At 41.5% G+C, this 25,901-nt stretch overlaps 1 protein-coding gene across 6 annotated transcripts in view; it reads left to right on the top strand.

Annotated features, from left to right (window-relative positions):
* Positions 1-6,213: 6,213 nt before the first annotated feature.
* The window catches only part of Mtmr2 (myotubularin related protein 2), a 56,585-nt gene continuing 36,897 nt past the window's right edge, over positions 6,214-25,901 (top strand). The window contains exons 1-2 of one of the 6 annotated variants that reach the window (XM_075966814.1): positions 6,224-6,506; positions 13,151-13,221. Coding sequence is in view for 2 of the 6 variants with exons in the window: in XM_075966812.1 (XP_075822927.1) it covers positions 6,427-6,506 (80 nt within the window). In the remaining 4 variants the exon portion in view is untranslated. Of the gene's footprint in view, positions 6,507-6,543; positions 6,803-12,718; positions 12,778-13,150; positions 13,222-17,962; positions 18,242-25,901 lie in introns of those variants that run through there. The other 5 variants (XM_075966815.1, XM_075966812.1, XM_075966813.1 and 2 more) reach the window with 5 other exon arrangements.

Raw genomic sequence — 25,901 nt, 5'->3', positions numbered from 1 at the left:
TGGTGACCATAAGAGACCCTTGGTCAAATGAGATGGAAGTAGGGACTATCACCTAAGGTGACCTCCATGAGAACAAACACATGAAGGTACACACACACACACACACACACACACACACACACACACACACACACACCATATTTCCTCCCTTATTCAGCATCTTGCTTCGTGCATCTTTCTTTCTTTACTATGTTATATAATATGGCTGCTTACACTCATCACTTAGTGGCATCATTAATCAGTCCCGTTAGGGCACCATGTTGTCACTCTGCTTTGTGGAGAAAGAAATAAACACCACTCAGAGATACAGATGCTAGGACTTCGGAGGTCCTCTTTAGGCAGCGTGTTTTTATCTGTGTCTAGGATAATTTTATTATGGCTAGGAGCATATATCTTGCATTACTGAAGCTGTTATTTGGAATTTGAAGTCATCGATTGGATGGTGCTGAAAGCAGAATAGCTGAAGGAATGACCTGTGGTGGATACAATGCACAGTACCCAGTGTTGTGTTTATTCTTTCTGAACCTACAGAGGATGAAAGCTGAAATACATTTTCCGGGCTTCTGTGAATACAGAGTCAGGGTATGACTTCTGTTTCATCAGTTTGACTCACACATGACCAAGAGGCAGGGCACCTCTTTTTGGCTTTAACCTTGAAGGCCTTCTTCTCCATCCCCTCCCACTGCAACTTGTTTACAGAACTACCTCAGTTCTCGTGGCAGCATCCCAAGCCCCCACTTTGTTTATTTAATCATGCTGTTTGTATATCTTTTTTCTAGGATCTCATTGTCTCTGGTTCTTTTGAAGGTAAAAACCTACCGTATGGAAAACACTATGACTGGACTACTTATTCAAAATTTTTACTGCTTCAGGCTATAGAGCCTGATTATAATTGGTCTTCCTTTACTGGGGTGGAACATACTTCTTATGTCAGAGTATGGATGAAATGATGAAGGGCCGTTCAAGAAGAAGCTTTAAGAACTTTTCTTCATTCCGCCATGAGAAAAGTGAACTAGCTCTGTCTCAGATCGGGCTTCTCCTTTGCTTAGTGTCTCAGGAAGAAGACATACAGAGAAGAATCTCAGCACATGTGCAACTGCCAAATAATTACAGAGAGAAGCAAGCATTTCTCGGTGGACCCATGCTGGGGATCAAAGGTTATCACAGTGTACTGTAGCAAAGCTGACTGATGTGTCAATTCCTTCCTCACTCCCCAGACTCATTCACTGCTTTCCATCTCTGTCTGTCCATCTCTATTTATGGATAGACAGATGAGTAGGTAGATAGATAGATGATAGATGATTGATAGATGATAGATAGATGATAGATAGATAGATAGATAGATAGATAGATAGATAGATAGATAAAGCGGATGATAGAAAGATGTATATAGATAGACAGACAGACAGACAGATAGATGAGGATTCACTAGTCTAGGATTGTCTGTAAATCTCGGTGTCTGATGCTTTTAAGGATTATGTTTATATGCTTTCCCATTCATAGCTCATCGCAAAGGACACTTATTTCCTCATGTAGATTTAAATAATCCAATAAGCAGCCTTTGACAAGCTGGTGGATAACACACCTATAGATAGTGATTTTTGTATCATGACTGACACTCAGTGTCCATAACTTGAAAATGTTAGTTGTCATTTCATGATGAAAGATGGAACTGAGAATGTTTATATATGTTTGTAAATTTTTTATCATCAGATACATCTAGAAAGAAATTTGACCTTATATTTTTACATGCCCTTGATGTTTTAATTTTTTTAGCAATTAATTTCTATTCTATTTTTAAAGTATTGATTGATGATTGAAATTAAAAACTTAATAATTGTCTTCTCACAGGAAATTTGAAAAATACCAGCCTGTTAAATACTAGAAATAAACTTTGAAGACCTTTAAAATTAAACATTTGACATAAGATATGTACCTAGATTATAAAATTAATTATTATAGCAGCTCCTGTATGATGTGGAATAGGCTGAAATTTCTTTTTGCATATATATGTGTGTGCATCGTATATATGCTTGTTCTTATGTGTGTGGATGGGTACACATATGTGTGCATCTGAGAGCCACAATTTGACAGTCTTCCTCAGTCTCTCTTCATCTTATATATAGAGAGAGGGTCTCTCCCTTGAACTCAGAGCTGGACGACTCAGCTAGTCTACCCATCTAACGCGTGCTGGGAAACCTGTCTCCATCTCCTGTATGCCACATTTACAGGCAGGATGGCCATGCCCATCAGCATTTACCTGGGTGCTGGGGATCTGAACTCTGGACCTCATGCTTGTATGGAACACTCTTTACCCAGTCAGCCACCTCTCCACCTCTCCCAATTTAAATGTGCATAGGTGTGTTTGTATTTTGTGCACATGGAAATTGGAAATTTGTGTACTTTCCCAGGGGCACAAGCTCATGTACATCAAAGCCTCCTGCGCCTCAGGTACCTGTCCTAGTTTGGCTCTCCGCTGCTGTGATAAACACTATGGCCAAAAGCATCGTGTGGAGGAAAGGGTTCATTTGGCTTACACACCATTGGAGCCCATCCTTGAGGGAAGTCCAGAACTGTAAAGGAAAGTTGTCTACTCGCTTGCTTTCTCATATAATCTAGAACGTCCTGCCTGGAGATGCTGCTGCCCATAGTGGGCACATCTGTGCAGCATTAATAACATGCTGCACAGATGTGTCCACAGGCCAATCTGATGGGGATATCTTGTGGCTTTGTTCTCTGGTGGCTCTAGTTTGTATCAAGTTGATAGAAACTGACCAGTATACCACCCTTTTGTTTTGTGGGACAGACTCCTCAATTTGGATAAACTGGCTGGCCAGAGAGAACTAGGAATATACCCATCCCTGTCCTCTGGGCAGTGAGATTACAAGCAGGCCATTAAGTTCAGCTTTCTCTCCATGTAGATTCTTGGGGGTGGAACTCAGCTCTCTCTCTCTCTCTCTCTCTCTCTCTCTCTCTCTCTCTCTCTCTCTCTCTCTCTCTGTGTGTGTAGGTTCTCAGGGGTGGAGCTCGGCTCTCTCTCTCCCCCCCTCCCCCCCCCCCCCGTAGGTCCTCAGGGATGGAGCTCAGCTCTCTAAGTAAGTTCTCAGGGGTGGAGCTCAGCTCTCTCTCTCTCTCTCTCTCTCTCTCTCTCTCTCTCTCTGTAGGTTCTCAGGGGTGGAGTTCAGCTTTCTCTCTCTCTCTCTCTCTCTCTCTCTCTCTCTCTCTCTCTCTCTCTCTGTAAAGTCTCAGGGGTGGAGCTTAGTGCTCTCTCTCTCTCTCTCTGTAGGGTCGCAGGGGTGGAGCTCAGCTCTCTCTCTCTCTCTCTCTCTCTCTCTCTCTCTCTCTCTTTCTCTCTCTATGTAGGTTCTCAGGGATGGAGCTCAGCTTTCTCTCTCTAGGTTTCTCAGGGGTGGAGCTCAGGTCCTCATGGTCCTACAGCAAGCACTTCACTGATCTTCCCAGCCCAGATGCTGTTATTCTTATATAAAAAAGAGACAACTGAGGTACAGGGAGGCTTAGGTTCATTTTTCTTAGTTATGTGACAGAGCAGCCAATGTGTACGATAAGGATGGCAGCAATTTACCTTCCATCTGAAATCAAAGTATTCTTTGCTCGTTACTCTTCAGGTTAGAAGTGGGAAAGAAACAATTACAGCAACACATCTATTTACTAAGTGCTTGTGCGCAGCTGTGTAGAAAAACATGTTCTGTGTTCAGAGATGGGAAACAAACATTCAGAGCAAGTTTCAGCGACTGCATAGGATTGCAATGCAGGCTTTTCTGGTTGTAATCTCGATCCATTTAACACTGTCCCATAATAATCACTAGAGAGGGCCATGCACAAGTTATTACCCAGGAAGACATTTTTTTCTAGCATTCAACACAATGCTAAAATGAAATGGGTCTTCCTTTCAAGGGTTCATCTTTCTCCAACATGTGTAACTTGGAAGACACAAGTTGAAGTGCCAAGTGATCGTGAGTCAGCATTAGAAACACTGTTTGGGACAGAGAAGTAGATGCATTCTCTCCTGAATCTTACAGATATTTATGCTTGTCAAAGTGTTTATTTGACTACTTGTCTTGCTGGCCTATCAGAAATGCACAATTAAGATCTCTTGAAAAATTAGAGATAAAAATAATTGCTTGCCATCTGTCCTTGCATGGAAAATGGAAGAGAAAGGCTAACTCTTCTGAGGCTAACTGATGAACTAGCCTGCCTCCATCTTGGGTTTGGAAAGCCATCTTATATAAAGACAAACTAGATTCATTCTGTTTATGATTAAATCTGTTTCTCAAGGATTGGGCTATGCTCCACCTGTAACCTTAACAACTGGTTCTGTACTTTCTGCTCCAGAAAACAGCAACCATACTTCTGTTTCAAAAGGGTTAAGATTACTTTGCAATCGTGCCTTCGTTTCAGGTTGTTATGATCAACTTGCTATGCTTAAGTTCTGCTTTTGTAACCCCACCTATTTGCCTGCAAAATTCCCTACCCCTGAAGTATAAAAGCCTTATCTTCCCCACTTCCATGGCTGATTTTTAAATCCCATCTTTAGTTGAGACAGCCCATGTACAGAAATAAAAGCGTTGCTTTAATTAATCGCTTAATTAATTTAGCCATGATAACTTGGGTCAGGGATCTTTCTCCTCCAATCTGTGGAATTAACATAACATATTCATTCTTTCATGTAGAACACAATTCAGATAGGTTGATCTTGTGAGTGATATTCTTTCAAACTGTTGAGGTTTTGGATATGCGATATCTTCTACAGGCTATGTCTCTAAAGGTTAGGCTGTCAGCTGATAGTGTCACTGGGGGGCAGTGTGAACTTGGAGGAGGGGAGTAGTTGAGTCTCCTTTAAATGTGGACTGGAATCCTCCCCTTTTCTCTCCCTCTGTTTCTCCTTTCTGGACACCTGGAGATGAGCAGATTTTTCTACATGTTCCCAGCTAGGATGTTCTTTTTTATTTCAGCCTTAAAAAAAAAAAAAAAGGAGCCTAGTGGCCATGGCCTGGAATCTTTGAAATCATCAGTCAAAATAAGTCTTTCATTAGGCAGACTGTCACAGTAATGGAAAACTAACCCACAAATTATTTCCTTGCTTTTAAAAATTAAAATTTTCTTTAAAAAAATCAAGTAATTGTATTAAATTAAATCTAATTTGCATCAGCACAGTTATATTTATCCTAGCAAGTAATTTTTAAAAGATTCTCTAATTTATAAAAATATTTTTTGCCTTAATTTGACTCTCCATATGTGTGAGAGACTAAAGCGGAGTCAGGTAGAAACCTTCCTCTAATATTTCCCATCTTGTATCCTGAGTAACAGAAAGTCACTGGCATCCACAGTCCCCTTTACCCAGATCCTGCTCCCTTATCAAACTCCATCTCCACACTCCCTTCCTGCTTTGCAGGGGAATCTGAAGGAGCACGGGATCTGGAGAGGAAAGTCCTCTGTTTCAAACACTGCATCCAGCAGTGTTTGTGTCTAGTTCTTTTTGAGAATCTCCCAGTCTCCCCCACTCTCTCTTCCTTGCTGTCCACGTGCCTGTCAGTCACAGACCCACTCCCAAGCCACACTGACCCACACTCTTGTCACAAGGGATCTGAAAACTTCAACTCCATCCCCATTCTCCTCTGTATAATGATGGTCAGAGGTGGAAAGAAATGTAATTTTCGGCGTTTTCCCTCCGCTTCCCCACTTGGGGTGGGGGTGGGGAGCAGCTGGTGGTACCTTTCTCCTACCAACCATTTGTTACTGGTCTGTGATCCTTTAGCTTTCGCTCGTATTAAATTTGTTAGATTGTTTATATGCGTGCTCCGTCTTAGACAAGCTTTGTTCTAGGCGGTTTACGTCTACAACTCACTCACATAGAAGGAAGCTGGTGTAAATGCAACAGGAGGCAGTGGAATCTGAGTCTCCTTTGCTTCACAACGGATTCTCAAGTATGCTGTACCTTTTGCTATCTCTAACCTCATTCTTCAAAACTCTTAGCCCTGGATCTCCCCAGGTCTCTCCTTCCTCCTCACCCCCTCATCCCAGTCTGCCCACGTTCTTCTACTTTTCTCGACTCCACCGCTTCCAAGGCTTCGCATCCTTGCGTCTTCTCTATGATATACGGGCGTTCCCTTCCCTCTGAAAATTTTCCTGTCAGCTCAAAGTCTCCACCCGGCTGGCCGACTCCCTCTCCTCACGCAAACCTTGCGCTGGGCTGCCAGGGCGCATGCGCAGGGCCCGGCTCAGCAGGGCCAGGGGTCCCGGCTCCCAAGAGCCCCCGCGCGCGGTGCAGGCTGGGGGAACATGGCCGCTTCCGGTCCCGCACTGTGGCTGGTGCTAGGCTGACCGCTGCCGAGGCCCTGTACGCTCCTCCCTGTGCATCTCTCGCCCGCTGCCGCAGAGGGTGCGGCGGCCTCCTGTTCTCGCGCCATGGAGAAGAGCTCGAGCTGCGAGAGTCTCGGCGCGCAGCCCCCGGCGGCACGGCCACCCAGCGAAGACTCACTGTCCAGGTGGGGACGGAGGCCGGGGCGGGCGGGCGGAAGGAGAGGAGAGGCCAGCGGAGGCCGGCGGAGGGGCAGGGGCCGCTGGAGAGATGGAAGGGGCAGAGTTGTGCGGGGACGGAGAGGCCGGAGCCTTGAAGAGGGGGAAGCCGCGGACAGCCGGTGCGGGGATGGAGAGCCCGGCCGAGCCTTGGCTCCTCGGCAGTTTCTCTATGGCCTCTACCCTTCTCATCCCTATCCACTTTCCGCTCGTCGAGGTTGCTCCAGTTGTGTTTGAGGATACAGCGTTTTAACTTTAACAGGAGGTCTGTTGTCAAGGGCTTGGTATTTTCACTCTTCTGTCCTCCTTGTCACTGAGTTTGGGGGCCACCATGTCACCAGACAAGTGGCGTTTGGGGACACTCTGGGACAAGTATGCTTGGGACACAGCCTCACAGAGCCAGTGTCTTAGCTTAAACATCAGTGATATTACCAACGTACTGTGCATTCTATGTGGTGTTTGTTTGGAACTCTCTTTAACTTTAGAGAATCGCTTCATTATAGGAACGTTTTAGCATAGTTTTAGCTTAATGGAGACAGTCACAGGTGATTCTAATGTACAGGCAGGGCAGACTATGCTATTTCTACTAGTGTATTTTAGCTCAAGTTTCGTTAGTCTACGAAGGACTACAGGTAAAGTCTGGATGTCTGTCTCGTCACTCTAACGTTGTACTTTGTGTTTTGTTTTTATTCAGAGAGCAAATAAATTTTCTTATGAATTCGCCTTCGTACACTCTACAAAATAATCTTTTATAGTGCTTCATGCATCACACAGTTTCTTTCACCCAGTAGATTGATAAATTGAGTACTATTTAAAAATTTTTGTGTGTGTTTATGCTTGCATGATTTTATGTATACCACATGCATGCATGCAGGAGACCAGAAGGTCAGAAGGGGATATCAGATTCCCTTAAACTGGAGGGCCAGGCAGATGTGACGTGGGTGCTGGGAACTGAACCCTGGTCTTCTGCAAGAGCAGCAAGTGCTCTCACTGCCATCTCATCAACGTTGACTTAAATTTCTATTGAGTTTAGCTACAAGAAAAATTAAGCAAAAATGATTACTTTCAGTTTGTTGGAAAATAGAAACTGTTTCCTTAGCTAAGCAAAAAAAAAAAAAACCCTTCAAATTTATAACTGAAGTTGATAAAACACTCATCTCTGATGGTCTCAAATGCTTCTATGATGAGATGAATTTGGATGAAATATTATGTCTGAACAGTTAAATAGTTAATAGATAGTGTATTTTTGTCCTTTCTGGGAAGAATTTACAAAGAAAATGAACACTATAGCTTGTTTCAGGATCCCTTTGTTTTGGTTTTTCAAGACAGGGTTTCTCTGCAGCTTTGGAGCCTGTCCTGGAACTCGCTTTGTAGACCAGGCTGGCCTCAAACTCTCAAGAGATCTGTCTGTCTTTGCCCCCCGAGTGCTGAGATTAAAGGGATCCATTGTTTCTCTAAAAGAACATACTCTGTTGAAGTTGGTTTAAAGGGTTTGGAATGTCTGTAGTTCCTACTAAAAGTGTGTTGTCTTGATGAAGTGTGATGGGTTTTTTTAGAGTTGTGCTGGTTTAACTTTTCTTCTGGGTCAGCATAGATCTGACTGATCTTTTTGGCTGTAGAAGACCATTTATTTTTCTTTATTCAGATAGTTTCTAATGAACTGTAGTAAGCAGTGTTTGTGTTGAATCTTGCTTTGTATGGCCCTCTTTAGGCAGATCTTGCCTACTCTGCACACATGTAGCCCCCTCCCCGCCAGGGTGTTGAGACAAACTTTACTTTATTGTACTGGTCATCCAACTGTTTCTATAATTTTACTTGTGTTGGTCTCACTCTGATTCTTGGTGTAAGTAGGACTCAACGGAATATAAATATAAATACGTCCTTGCATAGGCCAGTTGTGAAGGCTGGGACAGACCTGTCCTTCAGCAACGTATTGTACTATTTTACCACCTACTTTAGTTTCTGTCTTCCAGGCTGTTAACTGTAGATTGCACTGTCTGAGTAGGTTTCTTTGATGTCTGCTTTTTACAGTGTGTCGTCAGATGCTGTCTATCTAGTAGGTGCTCTGAACATTGAAACAAAGGAACGTTGATGTATGCTCACCACTGGTCTTGTTGGTTGTCCTCATTCGGAGGATTAAAAGGGACTCTCTCCTGTTGTGACTGACCTGAACAGTTTGACTTCAGGTTCATCCTCAGCTTTCTTGTCTGTGAAGCACTGGTGTGGTCTTTACTGACAGCATATTCTCTCTTCTATGCAAGGTCCTATCCATGTGTCCTCCCCTTGTTTGTCATCCTTCAATCTTGGTCACTTTGACTCCCTATTCTCTAATTTTCCATGCCAGTCACTTTAATGTGTCTTTTTTCCTCACCGCATATTCTTGAGCTGTAGTTATTCTGGGTAATACTTGCTTGTCTCTGGTTATTTTGATTTATCAGTTGTTTTCTAGTTGATAAATAATTTAGCATGCATACTCCATGCCCCATTAACTTTCATTAACAAAACAAGATTTACACACGCACAACTGATTGCTTTTTCTTTGGGGTGGGGAGGACGGCTCACTGTGTAGCCCAGTCTGGCCTTGAACTAAAAAATTTTCTGCCTTAGTCTCCTGAGTGTTGTGATTACAGGTGTGCACTATCCTACCCTTCAACTTAATTGCATTTTTAAAGTTGCATATCTTTCTTAAAACTATCATCATTTGAAATAGTGAATCCTGGGCTACTGTTTCTGTGGATTTTAATTATAGTCTAAGGTGGTAAAGAGTTTCCGGGATGCCGAAAGCATATTTTGTTACAAAATCTCATCTGTAGTTTTAGCTTGAAAGTGATATGTTGGTAGGAAGTATCTTTCAGATTTTTTCGGTAGTGACGGGTTTATATCATCACATCCTTGCCTATTCAGTGGTGTGTTTTCTGGGGCAGTGTTAGAAGTTACTGCTTCAGGACAGAGTGACTGTCTGGTGGAGTGTCTCCTTTGGCATTGTTACTGCTGGCACTGAGTCAGGTACTGATTGTAGTGGTAATCTAAAAATCATTTTGAAATTTATTATTTCTAGACCATAAAAGAGCTTTAATCTCTATGTAAGGCCCAATATTATTATGAATTTACGAGTACTTATTATCAAGATTTTGTATGAAAGTTAATCCTGAAACTGGGTTTGGGTCCTGTATACTTTGTTGTTGTTTATTAAATCTCATCTTTAGAGGAAATTTTCTGAGTATTATTAATTTTCAGTTGTGAATAACATAAACAAAACTGTAGGCTCTAGGACTTTTTCTGAAAATAGGGATCCTAATATAATGCATTATAATATGACACATTTATAAAATTATTATATGGAGAAATAATGTGAGAGCATAAACAAACCAAACCAGCAACCTGACTTGTCCCCAAGGGAAGGCAATAACTCTGGAGGGCACATTGGTTCAGAAGGCAGGAAGTTTATTTTGGAAAGCTACCAAATTAATGCTATTGTATTAAAAACCACCAGGGCCTAAGATTGCATGTGATTGAGGATTTTGAGTAGTGGAAATTCCCCAACAGATTCTAGAATAGAAGGTTTTTCATTTTTAGGAAAACTGGCTTTGAATTTGTAAAGTACTTGCTATATTTGTGTCAGGACCTGGACTGATTTCATAAGAAGTCAGGTTAAAAGCGGGGTTCTAAAGGTGGTGATGTCAGAGCACAAGGGACTATGGGAGATGCCCTCCTAATGTAGCCCCTCCTGTCACTCTGTAACACACAGCTGGCTGCTGACCCCTGTACTGTGATGGTCACTGGAGGCCACTGAAAGGACAAGTGACCTGACTCCTCGCTGGGTGCACAGGACCCATTGGTAGGAACCACTTTCCTTCACAGACTATGCTTCTGTGAATAACCTTGAGCTCTTTGAGGACTTTTCAGTCCAGATACTGAGCTTCAAATGTTAAAAAGTGAACTTTAAAACATGCTTTAATGTATAAGCCCCACCCCCAGCCTAAAACCTAAAACCTGGTATATGAGAAATTCCTTCTTTTTAGGGTTAGGCTGTGTGTATGTGCACCTGTGCTTGTCTTCTCTCTCTCTCTCTCTCTCTCTCTCTCTCTCTCTCTCTCTCTCTCTCTCTCTCTCTCTCTCTGTCTCTCTCTCTCTCTCTCTCTCTCTCTCTCTCTCTCTCTCTCTCTCTCTCTCTGTATGTGTGTGTGTGTGTGTGTGTGTGTGTGTGTAAGAGAGAGAGGGAAGGAGAGAGAGAGAGAGCACAACTGTGTTTGTGCTTGTGGAGATGGAGGCTGATTTTGGCTGTCTTCCTCTTGTCCTCCATCTTACTTTTGGACAGGGTTTCCTACTTAGCCAGGAACAGACTGTTTGCCTGGAGTGTCCAGCCCAGGAGTCCTTCCCTCCTCACCATCAGCCGTTTTCCACTTCCAGCACTAGAGTTACAGATACATATGCCTGGCTTTATCTGTGGGTGCTGGGGATCCAAACTCAGGTTTTCATGCCTGCACAGCACACACTTTACTTACTGAACTGTTGCCTAGGTCCCATGTTTTATTGATATTTAGTTATGTTTTGTAGTGCTCATGAAGGAACCCAAGGCTTCATGCATGCTAGGCAAGTACTGTACCTTTGAGTTATGCCCACAGTTGGCATTAGGTTTAGCACGGTACAACAGGAAACATACACTAATGATGATTTAATCCAACAGATTTTTCTTTTCTCACATGAAAGTCCACAATTGTAATGCAGTGGATCTGAGTCAAGAATCTAGATTCTTCATGTGTTTTAGATTACAAAATTGCTATATGAGCCACGATGGCAGGTAGAGCCTGACGTTGCATTTTCAGATGAAGGGACAGTTCCTCTCTTTAAAAGACATGCTTTAGCGATCACAAGTTGCTTTTAAGCTACTATCCAGTTGACTCTTGCTTGGTCCTGTGGCCATGGCTAGCTGTAAGACGGTCTAGGATATTAGGTTCTGTAGGCTCTTTTTAAAGGCCTTGTGCTAAGGCAAAGCGTGGAGGTTTTGACTTAAGGAATAGAAGAGAGAGAATATAGGAGACAGGCAGTGATTCTCCCTCACACCAATGAACCATTTAAAAGCAAGAAGCACGTTCCTATGATGCTCATACAAGCTGGAAATGCCTCTGATTGCAAGGCAGTGGTCACAACAGAAAATGAGTGGCATCAAAGCCATTAACAAAAACATTTTAACCTTAGCCACATGGTGGTGGTGGTTTTGCAATCCTTTGATACCATCACTCGGGAGGCAGAGGCAATTCTATGTGAGTTCTCGCGGTCAGCCTGGTCTACAGAACAAGTTTAGGACAGACTCCCAAACTACACAGAGAAACCTGTCTCAAAAATCAAAAAAAGAAAAAAAAAGGGAGAAAAAGAAAGGAATGTAGGAAGGAAGAAAGAAAAACAAAACCAAAACACCACCACTACCGCCACCAACAACAAAAAGTCTTAACCTAACTTTACTAACAGTCTACATCTTTCTTAGAATGTGGTTGATTGTTAGTCTGTTCCAGCAGCAATGCTTGCAGAAAGTCAATCACTGTTATTTTAAGTACCAGTGGCACTGGCCAGACAGGGGCTAGGGACCCCTGAGAGTTTCCATACAACTTACAGATTGTAAGGGATGTGGTGATAATAGCATCGAGGTCCGAGGAAACTAGTCCTCAGGGCTCTGCTTCTCTGAGACACACCCACCATGATTATGCTAACCAGTGAGAGTTTTCCGTGAGTTCCAAAGCTGCTTGCTGTTCCTCTCCATGGTTCCTGATGGCAGCAAATGAGTGGCTGTTCAGGCAGTTTTATGTGTCTCACCTCAAGTTTGCGCTTCTGTAGAAAGGACAATAATTGATGGACCAGTGACTTTGGGCCATAGTTTTCTTAAACTAAGCAAAGACACCTGCCTGTAAAGGTCAAAAATAAAGTTAATCTTATTTTATTAATATTAAAAAACATTCGCTATATCAAAAGGGGTAACAAAAATAGAAACATCCAGGGTAAGTTTTGCTTTTCACATGATAGTTGTTACAATAGCAAATTAATAGAGTTAATAAACAACATAATGTAAACAATAGCCCTGAATGTTTGTTGTAGGCTTACTATGTGCTGTGATGCTAGGTTACTTAGGTGCTCTTCTCACGTAAGTCTATATTAGCTTGACAGTATTAAATTTTCCGTTTTACAGATAAGAAAACTGAAGATAGAGTGGATTGTCCTTGGAGTCCAAGTCTGTCTGGCTTCAGGGTCTGTATGACACAGAAGTGATTGTACCTGAAGATTAGGTGCCTGAGGTTCAGACAGCTTTGCAGTTAGAGGACAGTTCCTGTACAGATTGACACTGGCCATGTTCCCTGTGGAGAAACGGGAAGTCACATTGGTGAACTGGGGATTTTCTTTAGCTTTGAGTATTTCTTCTTCCATACAGAAAGCAAGGTGCTGGTGTCATATAGTTTTCATTTGCAAGGACAGTTTTCTGTTTTGAAGATCACGTGAATTATGCAAGGGAAGCCTTTCCCCCTCTTTCCCTGCCCCTGAGACTTTGCACAGTCATTTAGAATACTTAACTCTGGGCTCATTCAGTGTCTGAACCCCTAAGTTCCTTTGTGTTTGTTTACAGTTAATGTGTTAAGAGCCATTGACATTTGAAGATCATCAGAAGTGAAGATAAAAGATCTCAAAAATTATAATGTAAGTGAATGGGAAACTATGAAAAATGGACAGACATAATTGCCAGTATATCTTTGGAATCTGATGTTATCCCAAATGAAATGTGTGCACATGAGTAATCAGTGACTTCAAACTTTAATCTCAGTTCCATGTCTGGTCCAGAACATCCTGTGATTTCTTGTACCTGGGGAGAGCAGTCATTAAGTTTTAGTCACCCAGTAATTTTCCATTAGACTTTGGGGCACGGGGGTGCTTCTGTGTACTTCCTCCCTTTTCTTCCTTTGAAGTTTGATGTGAGAACAGGATGAATAGGGTACCAATTGCATTTATGTGGAGACTTTGTTTTCTGGCAGTAGATACGTATGTGGTTTATGTTGCTGCCATGTTGTATGTCTTCGTCATAGAGAGGACAGTTAGAGGCAAGTCTTCTCCTCCCTTTCCCACCTGTTCCTTTCTTCTCTGATTCTTCTGTGAGGATTCACTATGTATTACTCTATGGGCTAGATCCTACATTTTTATTTCCCTCCTGAGAGTCTAACATAGCCCAGTCTGGCCTCAAACTCACTTTGTCTCTGAGGGTGGGCATGACTTCTGATCCTCTTGCTTCTATTTCCCAGGCACCAGGACTACAGGAGAGCGTCATAGCACTTGGTTTATGGGATTCTTCAGATTGATTTCTGGACTTTTTAAATGTGAGGCAAACTCTCTACCAATTAGTTCTGAATTCTTGATAACTTGATGCTGTGATAGCTATATTACAGTTAGGTCCATTAGCATCTCTCTGAAAAAGATGCTCTGGAGACTGCACATTCTAGTTAGGTGGTGCTTGGTGAACACTTAGTTTGCAGTTTCTAGCCTGTTCTGGATCATTGGGAACAGATCCAAGGATCTGTACTGAAGCTTGAGATCCGTTAGTTCAGATCCATTTTGTACTCTCAGTCCACTCCAAGTTTGCAGATGATGGAAAGATGTTGGGAAGTTTATTGATCCAGTTAATTTGGGGAGACTGGGAAAGCTTAGTGTTTTTTCTCCAAAGTCTTCATGGGTCATGTTGTATTTTTTGTTTGGCTAGACAGCCTCACTATCCTTCATGTTTATAGGCCCCTCCTCTGTCTTAGATGTTAGTTAGCATCATGACCATTGTCCCTGGAAAAACCCAGAAGCCGCGGATGTATCATTTTCCTGAAGATTGCACACTTTCTCAGTCTTTAGCCACATGTATGGCTAATTCTGATTTTGAAATTATTGGGTAATAATTTTGATGGAGAAAGAACACTTCTTTTTTAATGTTAGACATTCATACTCTTGTCTGGATTGAGTGTCCTATACTTTTGAAGATCTTCACTCTTTTTAGAGTATGTAAGTGGGAGGTGCAGGCTAGCTGTGCTGTGAGCAACTCTGTTTATTGTTTGTCTTCCTTTGGGCTCTGTGAAGCAGTGTTGGAGTCATTGAGTTTACAGAGGTTGCCTTTGAAATTAATTGTATTTGTAGTATTTTGTCACAGTGTATTTGTAATACATTGGCATTTATTGACAACTTTAAGGAATGTTTTGAACCATACATTTGGAGTTAATTTTTTTAATTTACATATTTCATATTGTGTCTTACAGTTCCTGAAATATACCTTGTATTTTTAAATGAAGTTAGCTCCGTTTTTAAAAAAATATCCAATAATGTTGGAATTATAAGAAAGTTAGATTACTAATGTTACTATTCAATTTCTGAGTGTTTTGAGATATGTCTTAGTTTAAGGATGCTTTTCAGGTGTTAATAATTTGCTTTTGTAATGTGGGAGACCAAGCCTAGACTAGGCTTGCACATGCTCAAAGTGCTTGTTTAAGTAGCTGTTCGTCTCTATACATTCATTATCCTTGGCTTTCCAGATGCCAATTCCATTATCATTGATGTTGTACCCATAGGCTCAAATTTGCAAATAGATCATCTCCAGAAAGGGACTTAGCCTGCAAATGTAGCTCATTGGTAGAACAGTGTTGGGCATTCACAGGTTCAATCCCCAGCATCATAAAGGAAAAAGAAAGAAAAAAGAACTTTATTATGTAGTGTTAATTCCCTTCCAAAGGAATTGACCTAAGAAATTTCATACATGCTGAAAGATACTTCGGAATGACACTGTATTTCTTGGATGACCTGGGAAATGTGTGGAAACCTAGAATGTCACAGCTGTCACTTACGGAGTTGCCCTAGTATTTACTGTATTTATTTAATTGTATAAATTTAATTTAATTTAAATGTTTGCCATTGATTTAGTTTAAAATCAGAATGAAAAATGTATACACTGGTCTCTTGACTTGTTTCTTATTTCTTGCGCTCAGATTTTACTAAGTATTTAAGCATGTTATTAAAGTAATCTTTACACAAATAACCTAAATTCTTTCACTGTATAAGAGTCTGTGATGTTGTCTACTTGACAGGATCTAGAATCCCCTGGAAGAAGGGCACTTGGCTTGCCTGTGGGGAATTATCTTGATTATGTTATTTCATGTGGGAAGACCCTTTTTAATAGAGGTTAGGACTACTCTCTGGGCAAGGTCACGTAAGACGAAGAAAGTGAACTGAGCTCCAGGACATGCATTTCTGCTTCTTGACTCTGGATGTGAGGAACCTACTGTTTCTGACTCCTTAAATTGATTTGTCAGGTCTTTTATCACAGCAACAGAACAAGTAACTGGAACAGAGTCTTAGTGATCAGTCCATTCAGGCCATCACCTTCAACACACAAAACACTCAAGGATGCTGTATTGAAAGACTTCTTCCAGGAACTAGTCACAAGAAAATGATTAACAAACAAACAAATAAATAAATAAATGAGCATCCACTCGTCTGTTCCGTCTAAACCCAGTAGCTAATAAGCGTGCAACTAGATGTCCGTTTTATAGTTGCACAGCTCTTTTGCTTGTGCAGTCTGTGATTTCTCAAGAGCCCTGATGATAGATAACAGACTCAAAATTTTACAGTGTCCCTACTAATGAAAGATGGAACTGGAATTTGGATTTTCGCAAAACTGCTCTGCTGTTTACAAAGTGCTCTCCCAATATAAACTGTCGAGGGGAGTGGTGAAAGTTCCTGGGGTGTACATTTTGCTGAATAAAAGAAATTTCTTGTTGGAAACCTGATGTCAGGCTCAGTCAGCCCCATTACATCTAGCTACAAAGATCTCCCTTTGTCTAGGTTGTCTCTTTCTCTGTTCATTTAAGACTACCTCAGAAAAGTAAAGTAAAAAAGACTTTCCTTAGTCCTGTCATAAAACAGAAAAAATGAAAAAAGCAAGCTAGTAGTTATGACTCTAATGGCCTGTTACTCTAGCAACCAGCTAGTCTGGAATATAGGGAGCCGCGTTCAAAAGTCGGTGCACACTATTGTCGGGAGTCATAACTCAGGTATTAAGTTTTCCAGGCTGGGAAGAGGATGGGGTATGGTGTGTGCTTTCTTAGTGATGGGAAAACAAGCAAACACAACCCAACTCCACTTCTTCATCTTCACCCAACACTTTGAAGTCTATGGAAAGTTAGTTAGTTGGAAGGACAGTGACTTGTGAGTTATGTGTGCTTGACCTGGGAAAGTACCTACATAGCCTAAGGAGTGAATGACACCAGTTCATTTAACAATGAATTCACATTTGCCTGTAGCATGAGAAGATTATACAAAATGTCACTTATTAAGACACAAATGAGGGCTGAGGAGGTAACTTGGGTCAAGAACACTTGTTGCTCTTGCAGAGGACTCAGGTTCAGCCGTCAGCACCTACATGGCAGTTACACCCACCCCTAACTCCAGTTCCAGGGGATCCAACATCCTCTTCTGACCTCTGCAGGCATTAGGCATACGTATGGTGCACAGATGCGCATGCAAGTAAAACACGCACACAAAATAGACAGATGTGTGGAGTCTCAATGTGCATGTGTTCTCTGTGCTTGTTGAGGTCAGTGTTGCCCAGATCGAAGCTTTACTAAGCTGACTCTAGGTAGCATGAATTATAATCAGAAAAATTCAGTTTAGATTATTTCTCTCTGCTAACTTATGTGTGAGGAGCTTTCCCTGTAGGCTATACATGTAGTCCACTTAAGTACTAGCTTAAGCTGCTCTCTGAGCATGTAAAAATCATTTCAAATCAATGTTTTTTAATAAAATACACTTTGAGTTAAGTTATGTTAGTGCTGCTGTGGCTGCCGGGCTAGTGCTGGTGCTGGTGCTTAGCCCAGCCCTGGCCTTACCCCACCTCCTGTTGACACTTTGATTACAATGCTTTGGTGCTTACCAGTTCTGTCAAACCATACTGTGGGAAAACAAGTCTTGCAGGCTGTTATCAGTATAAATTAGCTGTTAGATTTATGTTGGAACTAACAGATCACATGCACTGAATTGATCTGGAAATAAAATGATACCAATATAACTGTGTGTCCTGGATGACCTGTTCTTACTTTGTTCTCTAAATGAAGATTCATTTCTGACATACAGTGTGATAACACATTGTTTCTGACACCTCTCTTGTCCTGTAGATTGGTGACATTTAAACATCAGAGCTGGCATAGCATTTTAACAGGACACAGTACTGTGTTATATATAGTGAGGTATCCTCTGTTTTGGAGACAGATATTCTGACAGTAAGTTTTTGTGTTGCAAAGCACACTGCAGGCTTTTATTACTTTAGTAAAATTTTCAGCATGATGACTAACAAGCACAAGCTCATACAATGGTTAGGAAGGACACTGCAGTCCATTGTGTGGGTGCTGAGAGCAAAATTAGCATTCCTAGAAAAGCTTTCTCCCAGTCAGAATACAGAACGCATTCTTTAATATTTGTGGGCGACAGCATTATTAGGAAGAAAACATTCTGAAGGTACCTCTCCTTTTCATGGGATACTCACCAAAAATGGAATTGTCAGTGAGAGAAGCTGTTTAAACAAGGCAAATGGTTTAGATCTTACTTTAACAACTGTGGTCAGCTGAGCCTGGGCGTGGAAGAAACATGGCCGACAGATCCTGAACCCTCTTGAGACTTGTTTATGAGGACTGAAAAGCAGGTGACGTGATCTAACTTTCTGGGCTGTTTTGAGTTAAGCATGTGTGATGCTAGTAACGTTTCCAGTGTCTCCGATGTTCACGCTTACGAATAGTGGGTTAGCAGGAATCAAGCATGAATGTTGGAATCTGTTAGTGCTTGGATTTTATTTTCTGTCTGTTATTGTTGAGCGCTGCTAGTGATGAATGACAAGGATGTAGTATGATTTTATTAACAATCCAGCAAACCAGGTGTCGGAGACAGTACTCTACTGTTGTTTTCATTAAAAGCACTGGTGGTAGACTTGGCCTTGTGATTGAAGCTTGAATTAGTCTTGAATGAATTGAAAGTTGTGCATGGAGTGTGTGCGTGAGTGTGTGTGTGTATGTGTGTGTGCTTTTAAAACTCTCTCCTAATATTTGTACTCTAAGGTTAAGTGTTGACTAGAATTATTTTGAGTTTAGAAATTTGTCAGTTTTCCATTGTACATGAAGACACTTTACAGTGTCAAGCTAGTGAAGATGGACTTTTATGCCTAACTGTTTAGTTTGATTTTCTTTTTTTAGTGGTTCCTTATTTCTCATTTCATCTTGTTACTTTTCTAATATGGAGCTCTTGTATTTACACAATGCAGTTGTTTAACACTTTCTACTAGTTCAATATTAAACACTGCTTTTATATAGTGTCAGCAGTTTATTGTATGGATAAAGAAAGAGCTTAGATTAAGTTGATTGGATTTATTTGTCAGGTGGTGAAACCAGGATTCTTGGACTGAAAGCACATGTTTCAGCCACTGGATTCGCTGTCTTATTCTGGGTTTTCCTTGTTTCCTTTACATCTTTTATGAACCTTCATCCTCACTTTGGGCTGTGATGAGATGCCAACGTATCAAACTAGCACCTTGTTAGCCTGCCGGTCTCTAAGACAGTGAGCCTACTTTTTACAATACATGATACACAATAACATATGTTGGTTATATAGCAGAGGCAGAAGGAAAAGAGATTTAAGAAGTTCCTGCTCCTCAAATGGAGAGAAAGAGGGAGAGAGTAGGAGGGCAGTTAGCTGACCCTGCAGTTGGAGGGAGAATTCCTCAAACTCCGTCTTTCTGGGAAGCTGAGGTAGTGCTTCTAGGTATAGGGATGTTTGAGGTGGTGTATGAATCCTGCTGTCTTCAGACATTATTTTTTTCTTTAGCAGCATTAACAAAAGATGCTTAAGTCTGGTAGTCTCAGTACTTCCTTAGGTACACATAGACACTGGCATTCATTTGATTAGGAGGGATTTTCTCAATTTGCAAGTTTGTGTATTAACCACTTCTGAAATATGTGTAGCTGGGGGACAGGGGCTCCCAAGTAAAAGAAATCCCAGTAAAATAGAAGTTTCTTTATGTAGTCTTTTTATATTGTTTAGGACAGAGAAATTCCCGCCTGCCTGTTGGGTTACTGTTCGCATCAGTACTGCACTTTGTGGTGGTGAAAGTTCTGAGTGGGACAAGGAAGGGAAAGAGCACTATGGTACCGCAGCGGTGAGCAGGTGTGTGAGGGCCACTGCGGCAGTAACGGGGTCTGTCTGGTTCTTGTGGATGAAGCACAACCACTGGCGGGGGTGGGGAGGGCTGGGGACAGAGACTGAGTGCTTTTGCTGCTCTGTGCCCTCTCTTACTGTGTATTTGTGTATTTTTTCAGAGGTTTGTGGGAAACAGAAATTAGCATTCAAATAACACCAGCTTTATTCTCCTATGTAGGAACTAAAGAGTGTAATTTGGGATATAAGGAGAAGAGAACTTAGATTGACTTCCATTTTTTAAAGTAATGCTGAAAAGATAAATGCATTTGTGGTGGGCATTGAGCCCGTGGGTCTTACTTCTGCTAGGCCGCACACAGCCATTAAGTTACACCCAGCATGTTTGTGAGTTGTTAATGGCCTTCTTATGGGATATTATATTAGAGTAAAATCGCAATGCTGTTGTGAGGGTACTCCTCAGAGGAAAAGCTGTCTACGTGAATGCTGTTGTGAGGGTACTCCTCAGAGGAAAAGCTGTCTGCATGAATGCTGTAAAGTACAATTGATGTCTTGGATAGTGCTGGCTATATTCTGACCAGCTTTGCTATAATGTTCATTAATTTCTAAGATTGGTGCTGTTGATGCTTCCTGTTTTGGCATAACATGCTCACCTCTCTGAAGAGATACATTAATGCTCTGGGGCACGGAGTGTTGTAATCACTTCATTGTAGAACACAGTCAGTTCTGTGTTACTTTGAATCTTACTGGTACTAACATGTTATCCAGTAATGGCTTTTAGTATATGTTTACTAAGTGTGTGTATGTGTTTGTATGTTGTGTTTATATAAGTGTTGTGTTCATGGGTATGTATTTGTGTTTATATGTGTGTGTTTGTATGTATGTATGTTTATTTATATGTATGTGTGTGTATTTATATGTGTGTGGGTATTTCCATTGACAAATATACAGGAATAGAAGAAGATTGTAATTTTTAATTTAATTTTAGCTCTTAACTCTAATCTTAGTTCTTAACTCTGCTTACTGGCTTGGGCCAAAAGGTCCACACTGATCGGGAATGAAAAACAAATGCTGCTGCAGATTGAGAACTTTTGCTCGGGGAAATATTCATTATAATTAAAGAACGGTGCTAAGGAACAAGGTTAGCATCTCTCAGATATTGACATTGTGTGTGTGTGTGTGTGTGTGTACATACCGAAGAGGGGAGAGTTGGGAACTATCCACTATCAGGGGCTGAAGAGTTATGAAGACCCTGAAAACTAGTTCAGCACAATGGTTTCAGTGTTTACAACTATGGTTCTCAGCCTCAGTCAGTCTTGAGCTCAGTCTCTCTACTGGCACTGCTGATCATGGTAACTCTTCTGTTTGCTTTATTTGACGTAGGATTTCATCATTTATCTATAGGCAGGCTAAAACATGCTATTTGCCTCTGCTTTCCAAACTGTAGGGTGACAGGCCTGACATTCCACATCCTGCTAGCTGTTTCTTGATGTTTTGGTTGTGAGCCTAGCCTTTAAAAGATGAGCCATATCTCTAGCCCCAACTGTTTCTGTAAGAATCAAATTGTTAGTTTCACCCATTTTAACTTTACACTTCTGTATTTAACTGCATGGTGATCATCTAGGGTTTCTAGTTGTTGGGAGGAGTCCTTTTCTCATCTTCGTTAGAATAATAGTGGGTTTGGTATTGCTTGCAAGATAAGGTGCTATACTGTTACATGTGTTATTTTATTTCATCATCCTATGTATATGAATAGCTCGTAGCATGGGTAACAACTCAGTAGATATTAAGTAATTTATCCAATAAATTTAAACGTGTGAGTATCTACTGTAATGCCAGCTATTGGGCTAGGCCAGTGTTTATCATTCAAGAAAATTGTTACCCTCCTAAGGAACATTTTTAAAAATACATTTCTCTCTGTTTTGCCCCTTCCCCCCATGCTCACAGAGTGAATATGATTTTATCTACTTTGTTTTGGGATTGAAATAATAAAGTTTTCATTGATTGTGTTGGTACATGCTTATAGTGCCAGCACTTGAGCAGTGGAGATAGAAGAGTCAGGAATTCAAAGCTAGCCTGGGCTACGTGAGACTTTATCTTAGAAAACAAAATAACTTTAAAATTTTTTTTGTTGTTTTGTTTGGCCCTACCTCTAAGGGCCATTTATTCACACCTATGGCGCTCATGTTCTCCCATTGGGAATACAGATTCTTGACTCTGGGGATCCCATGATGACCAGTATAGACAAGATGTGGAATCCTTAAAGGTTTGTACTTTAACGGATATGGGAGACAGAATAAACACATAAGACAAAATGTGATGCTGTGGAAAGAAAGGAAGGAAGCAGGTGGAGGATGGGTTGGTAACAGTGCATTTTAAATAAGAGAGCCCCATGTGAGCAACAGTTCTGACAGGAACAAAGGGAAAGCAGGAATGTGTGCAGGAAGAGTTATCAGGAGTGGTGCCCAAAGGTGCAGGGGAGCCCTAGAGCAGATAGGAGATGAGGTCAGGACAGCAGCAGATAGTGAAACAATGCGTGGTCATTTTAAGGACTTGGACTTCCCTAGCAGTGGCATGGGAAGCTTAGGATAGTTGAGAGGAGATGAATGATGATCAGCATCTTCCAAAGGCTGCTGTATGAAGAATGAATAAGAACAGAGCAAGGTATCTGTTTAGGAAATCATTCCAGAAGAAGATGGCACACTAGCAGAAGAGGTGTGTCACAGTGGAGAAATGTATGTGTTTTGAAGGCCAAATAATTTCTTGAGAAAGTGAAAAGTGACTCAAGTTTTTGGTTGGAGGAAGCGGAAGGCTAATTGCCATTTACTAAGATATGAAAGACTTTGGAGCTGGGTAAAGAAGCGTAGAGTTAGGTTTGGGGTCTGTGGAGGTACTTAAATAAGTCATTTGCTGAGAGTCTAGAGAGAGCTCTGGAGTTGACCGGAAGTCAAGCTTCCCTTGTTTAGAGGTGGTGCTATTGAGAGACCAGATGAGATTATTAAGGAGGGAATACATATAACCCCAGGGAAAAGGCTCAGGGTCCTGATGGAGGTAAGGGACAGTCCAGTGTGAGCCTGAGGCCTGGAGGAGGGACCATTTCAAGAGACAAGAAGAGTGGCTTCTGAATAGGGGGAGACTGACTCCATGGGCTCCACATGTGACTCAGGTTGTCATCCTAGGTGAGGCAGCCTGAGGTACCTGGTGTAAGTTGTCAGGGCAAGCCCAGGCATGGTGACTTCCCCATGTTGTCAGCAGTGCAGGTGATTGTTCTCATAAGCTTCTCAAAAGCTGCTGGCAACAAAATTAAAGGATACTGTTTGGAGTAGTCCCACAGGTTGTTTAGGGACTGTGATCTTTGAGCTCATAGAGATCCAATCCTCCTGCCTCTGCCTCCCAAGTGGTAGGATTAAAGGCCTGTGCCACCACTGCCTCTTCGTGCTAGAGTCTTAAAGGAAGTGTTCTCTCTAGCCTCTTAAGGAGCCTTTGCCTGGGAGAGGGGCTCTTGATATATCGTACATAAATGCACACACACAGGACTCCAGAAAGCACAAACCTTGCTTTTCTTTCACCCACCATCTTTCTCTAAGTTTCTTTTTTATTTTATCTGTGTGTCCTCATCGTGGCCTCTAAGGGGTTTGATTTAAATCATCCAGTCTTTTGATCCTTATTCTTTCACTCATGTATTTACCAACAAGGACTTTGCAAATATCTGCTTGTTGCCAACTGCATAGGAGATTCTAGGGACAGAATGGGGGTAAATAACATTCTTCTTTCTTGACATTCCCCTTCCTTCTTGAAATTTGCGGTCTTATGGGATGTAGTAATTTATTAAAACACAAGCTATGTAGGAGCAGATTAGGATAAGTGGAAAGATACAGAAGCATCAAGTGTCATGAGCTTGCTCTGTGGGTCCCACATCTGACAGGATTCATGAGGAGATGATGTGTAATAAGTCTTTTGTCCTACCAGCCAGCTCCCAAATAATGACATGGAGACTTCTTATAAAAACTCAGCCTATGGCTTAGGCTTATTCCTAGCTAGCTCTTAAAACTTAACCCATTTACATTAATTTACTACATTCTTTTCCATCTTGAACCTCCTGCCTCTTCTCTGTGTTTTCCGGCATCCCTTGCATGCCTAGATTCCTCCTTCTCTTCATTTCTTGCCCCAGAAATTCCACCTATACCTCCTGTGTAGCTGTTTGTTCAGCTTTTTTTTGTTTGTTTGGTTTTTTTTATTCTTTTTTTAAATTTATTTATTAAAGATTTCTGTCTCTTCCCCGCCACCGCCTCCCATTTCCCTCCCCCTCCCCCAACTAAGTCCCCCCCCGCAGCCCGAAAAGCAATCAGGGTTCCCTGTCCTGTGGGAAATCCAAGGAACCCCCACCTCCATCCAGGTCTAGTAAGTTGAGCATCCAAACTGCTTAGGCTCCCACAAAGCCAGTGCATGCAGTAGGATCAGAAACCCATTGCCATTGTTCTTGAGTTGTCAGTAGTCCTCATTGTCCGCTATGTTCAGAGAGTCCGGTTTTATCCCAGGCTTTTCCAGACCCAGGCCAGCTGGTCTTGGTGAGTTCCCAGTAGAACATCCCCATTGTCTCAGTGTGTGGGTGCACCCCTCGCGGTCCTGAGTTCCTTGCTCGTGCTCTCTCTCCTTCTGCTCCTGATTTGGACCTTGAGATTTCAGTCCTGTGCTCCAATGTGGGTCTCTGTCTCTGTCTCCTTTCATCGCTTGCTGAAGGTTAATATTCAGGAGGATGCCTATATGTTTTTCTTTGGGTTCTCCTTATTTAGCTTCTCTAGGATCACTAATTATAGGCTCAATGTCCTTGGTTTATGGCTAGAAACCAAATATGAGTGAGTACATCCCATGTTCCTCTTTTTGGGTCTGGCTTACCTCACTCAGGATAGTGTTTTCTATTTCCATCCATTTGCATGCAAAATTCAAGAAGTCCTTGTTTTTTATTGCTGAGTAGTACTCTAATATATATAAATTCCATACTTTCTTCATCCATTCTTCCATTGAAGGGCATCTAGGTTGTTTCCAGGTTCTGGCTATCACAAACAATGCTGCTATGAACATCGTAGAGCATATACTTTTGTTGTATGATATGGCCTCTCTTGGATATATTCCCAAGAGTGGTATTGCTGGGTCCAGGGGTAAGTTGATCCCGAATTTCCTGAGAAACCGCCATACTGCTTTCCAAAGTGGTTGCACAAGTTTGCATTCCCACCAGCAATGGATGAGTGTACCCCTTTCTCCACAACCTCTCCAACAGAGGCTATCATTGGTGTTTTTTATTTTAGCCATTCTGACAGGTGTAAGATGGTATCTTAAACTTGTCTTGATTTGCATTTCCCTGATCGCTAAGGAAGTTGAGCATGACCTTAAGTGTCTTTTGGCCATTTGAAGTTCTTCTGTTGAGAATTCTCTGTTCAGCTCAATGCCCCATTTTATAATTGGGTTGATTAGCCTTTTACGGTCTAGTTTCTTGAGTTCTCTATATATTTAGATCAGACCTTTGTCAGTTGCGGGGTTGGTGAAGATCTTCTTTACGCCAGTCACAGCAATACACCTTCACACCATGTACATGTATCCCCACAATAGTTCCCCCCTTTTGTATAAATTAAAAGGAAAGATTTTAACTCTAACATAGTAAAACCACATACAATAAGAACAATTATCAACTAAGAATTAAATTCACAATTGCTTAGTCCATATGTATTTGGCAGATTTGGAGAAAGTACTGTATTATCTATTTTAGTGAGTCCAGAGTTTTATACTTAAACTGTTTTCTATCATAACTTATATTACTACCCTAAAAATATCTTCTTAGGTAAACAACTTAAACTTTTATGTTTCTTAGCCTTACAAATTTACATCTCTTATGTAAGTTTCTTTTCTGAATTTGGTAACAAAGAAAACTAGAACCATCTCATCTTCATCAGAGACCCCAGAAGGAAATAACATTATCCGAGTAAACAGTGTGACTTCCAAGACTAAATAAATGACAGAGTCATCTGGATGCCTGGGTAGTCACCAAAGGTTTCTCTGCAGTATTCAGACACCCATCCTTGGTCTACAGGCTTAGGATATCTGATAGACTTTTCTGTGAGGAAAATTTAGAAAGACTGACTTACTTTGTCTTGGCAAAGCTCAGC

This window comes from Microtus pennsylvanicus, chromosome 3 (assembly GCF_037038515.1).
Source record: "Microtus pennsylvanicus isolate mMicPen1 chromosome 3, mMicPen1.hap1, whole genome shotgun sequence".
Classification (NCBI taxonomy): domain Eukaryota; kingdom Metazoa; phylum Chordata; class Mammalia; order Rodentia; family Cricetidae; genus Microtus; species Microtus pennsylvanicus.
The sequence above is the reverse complement of the archived record's forward strand: the minus strand, read 5'-3'. Positions and strand labels throughout refer to the sequence as shown.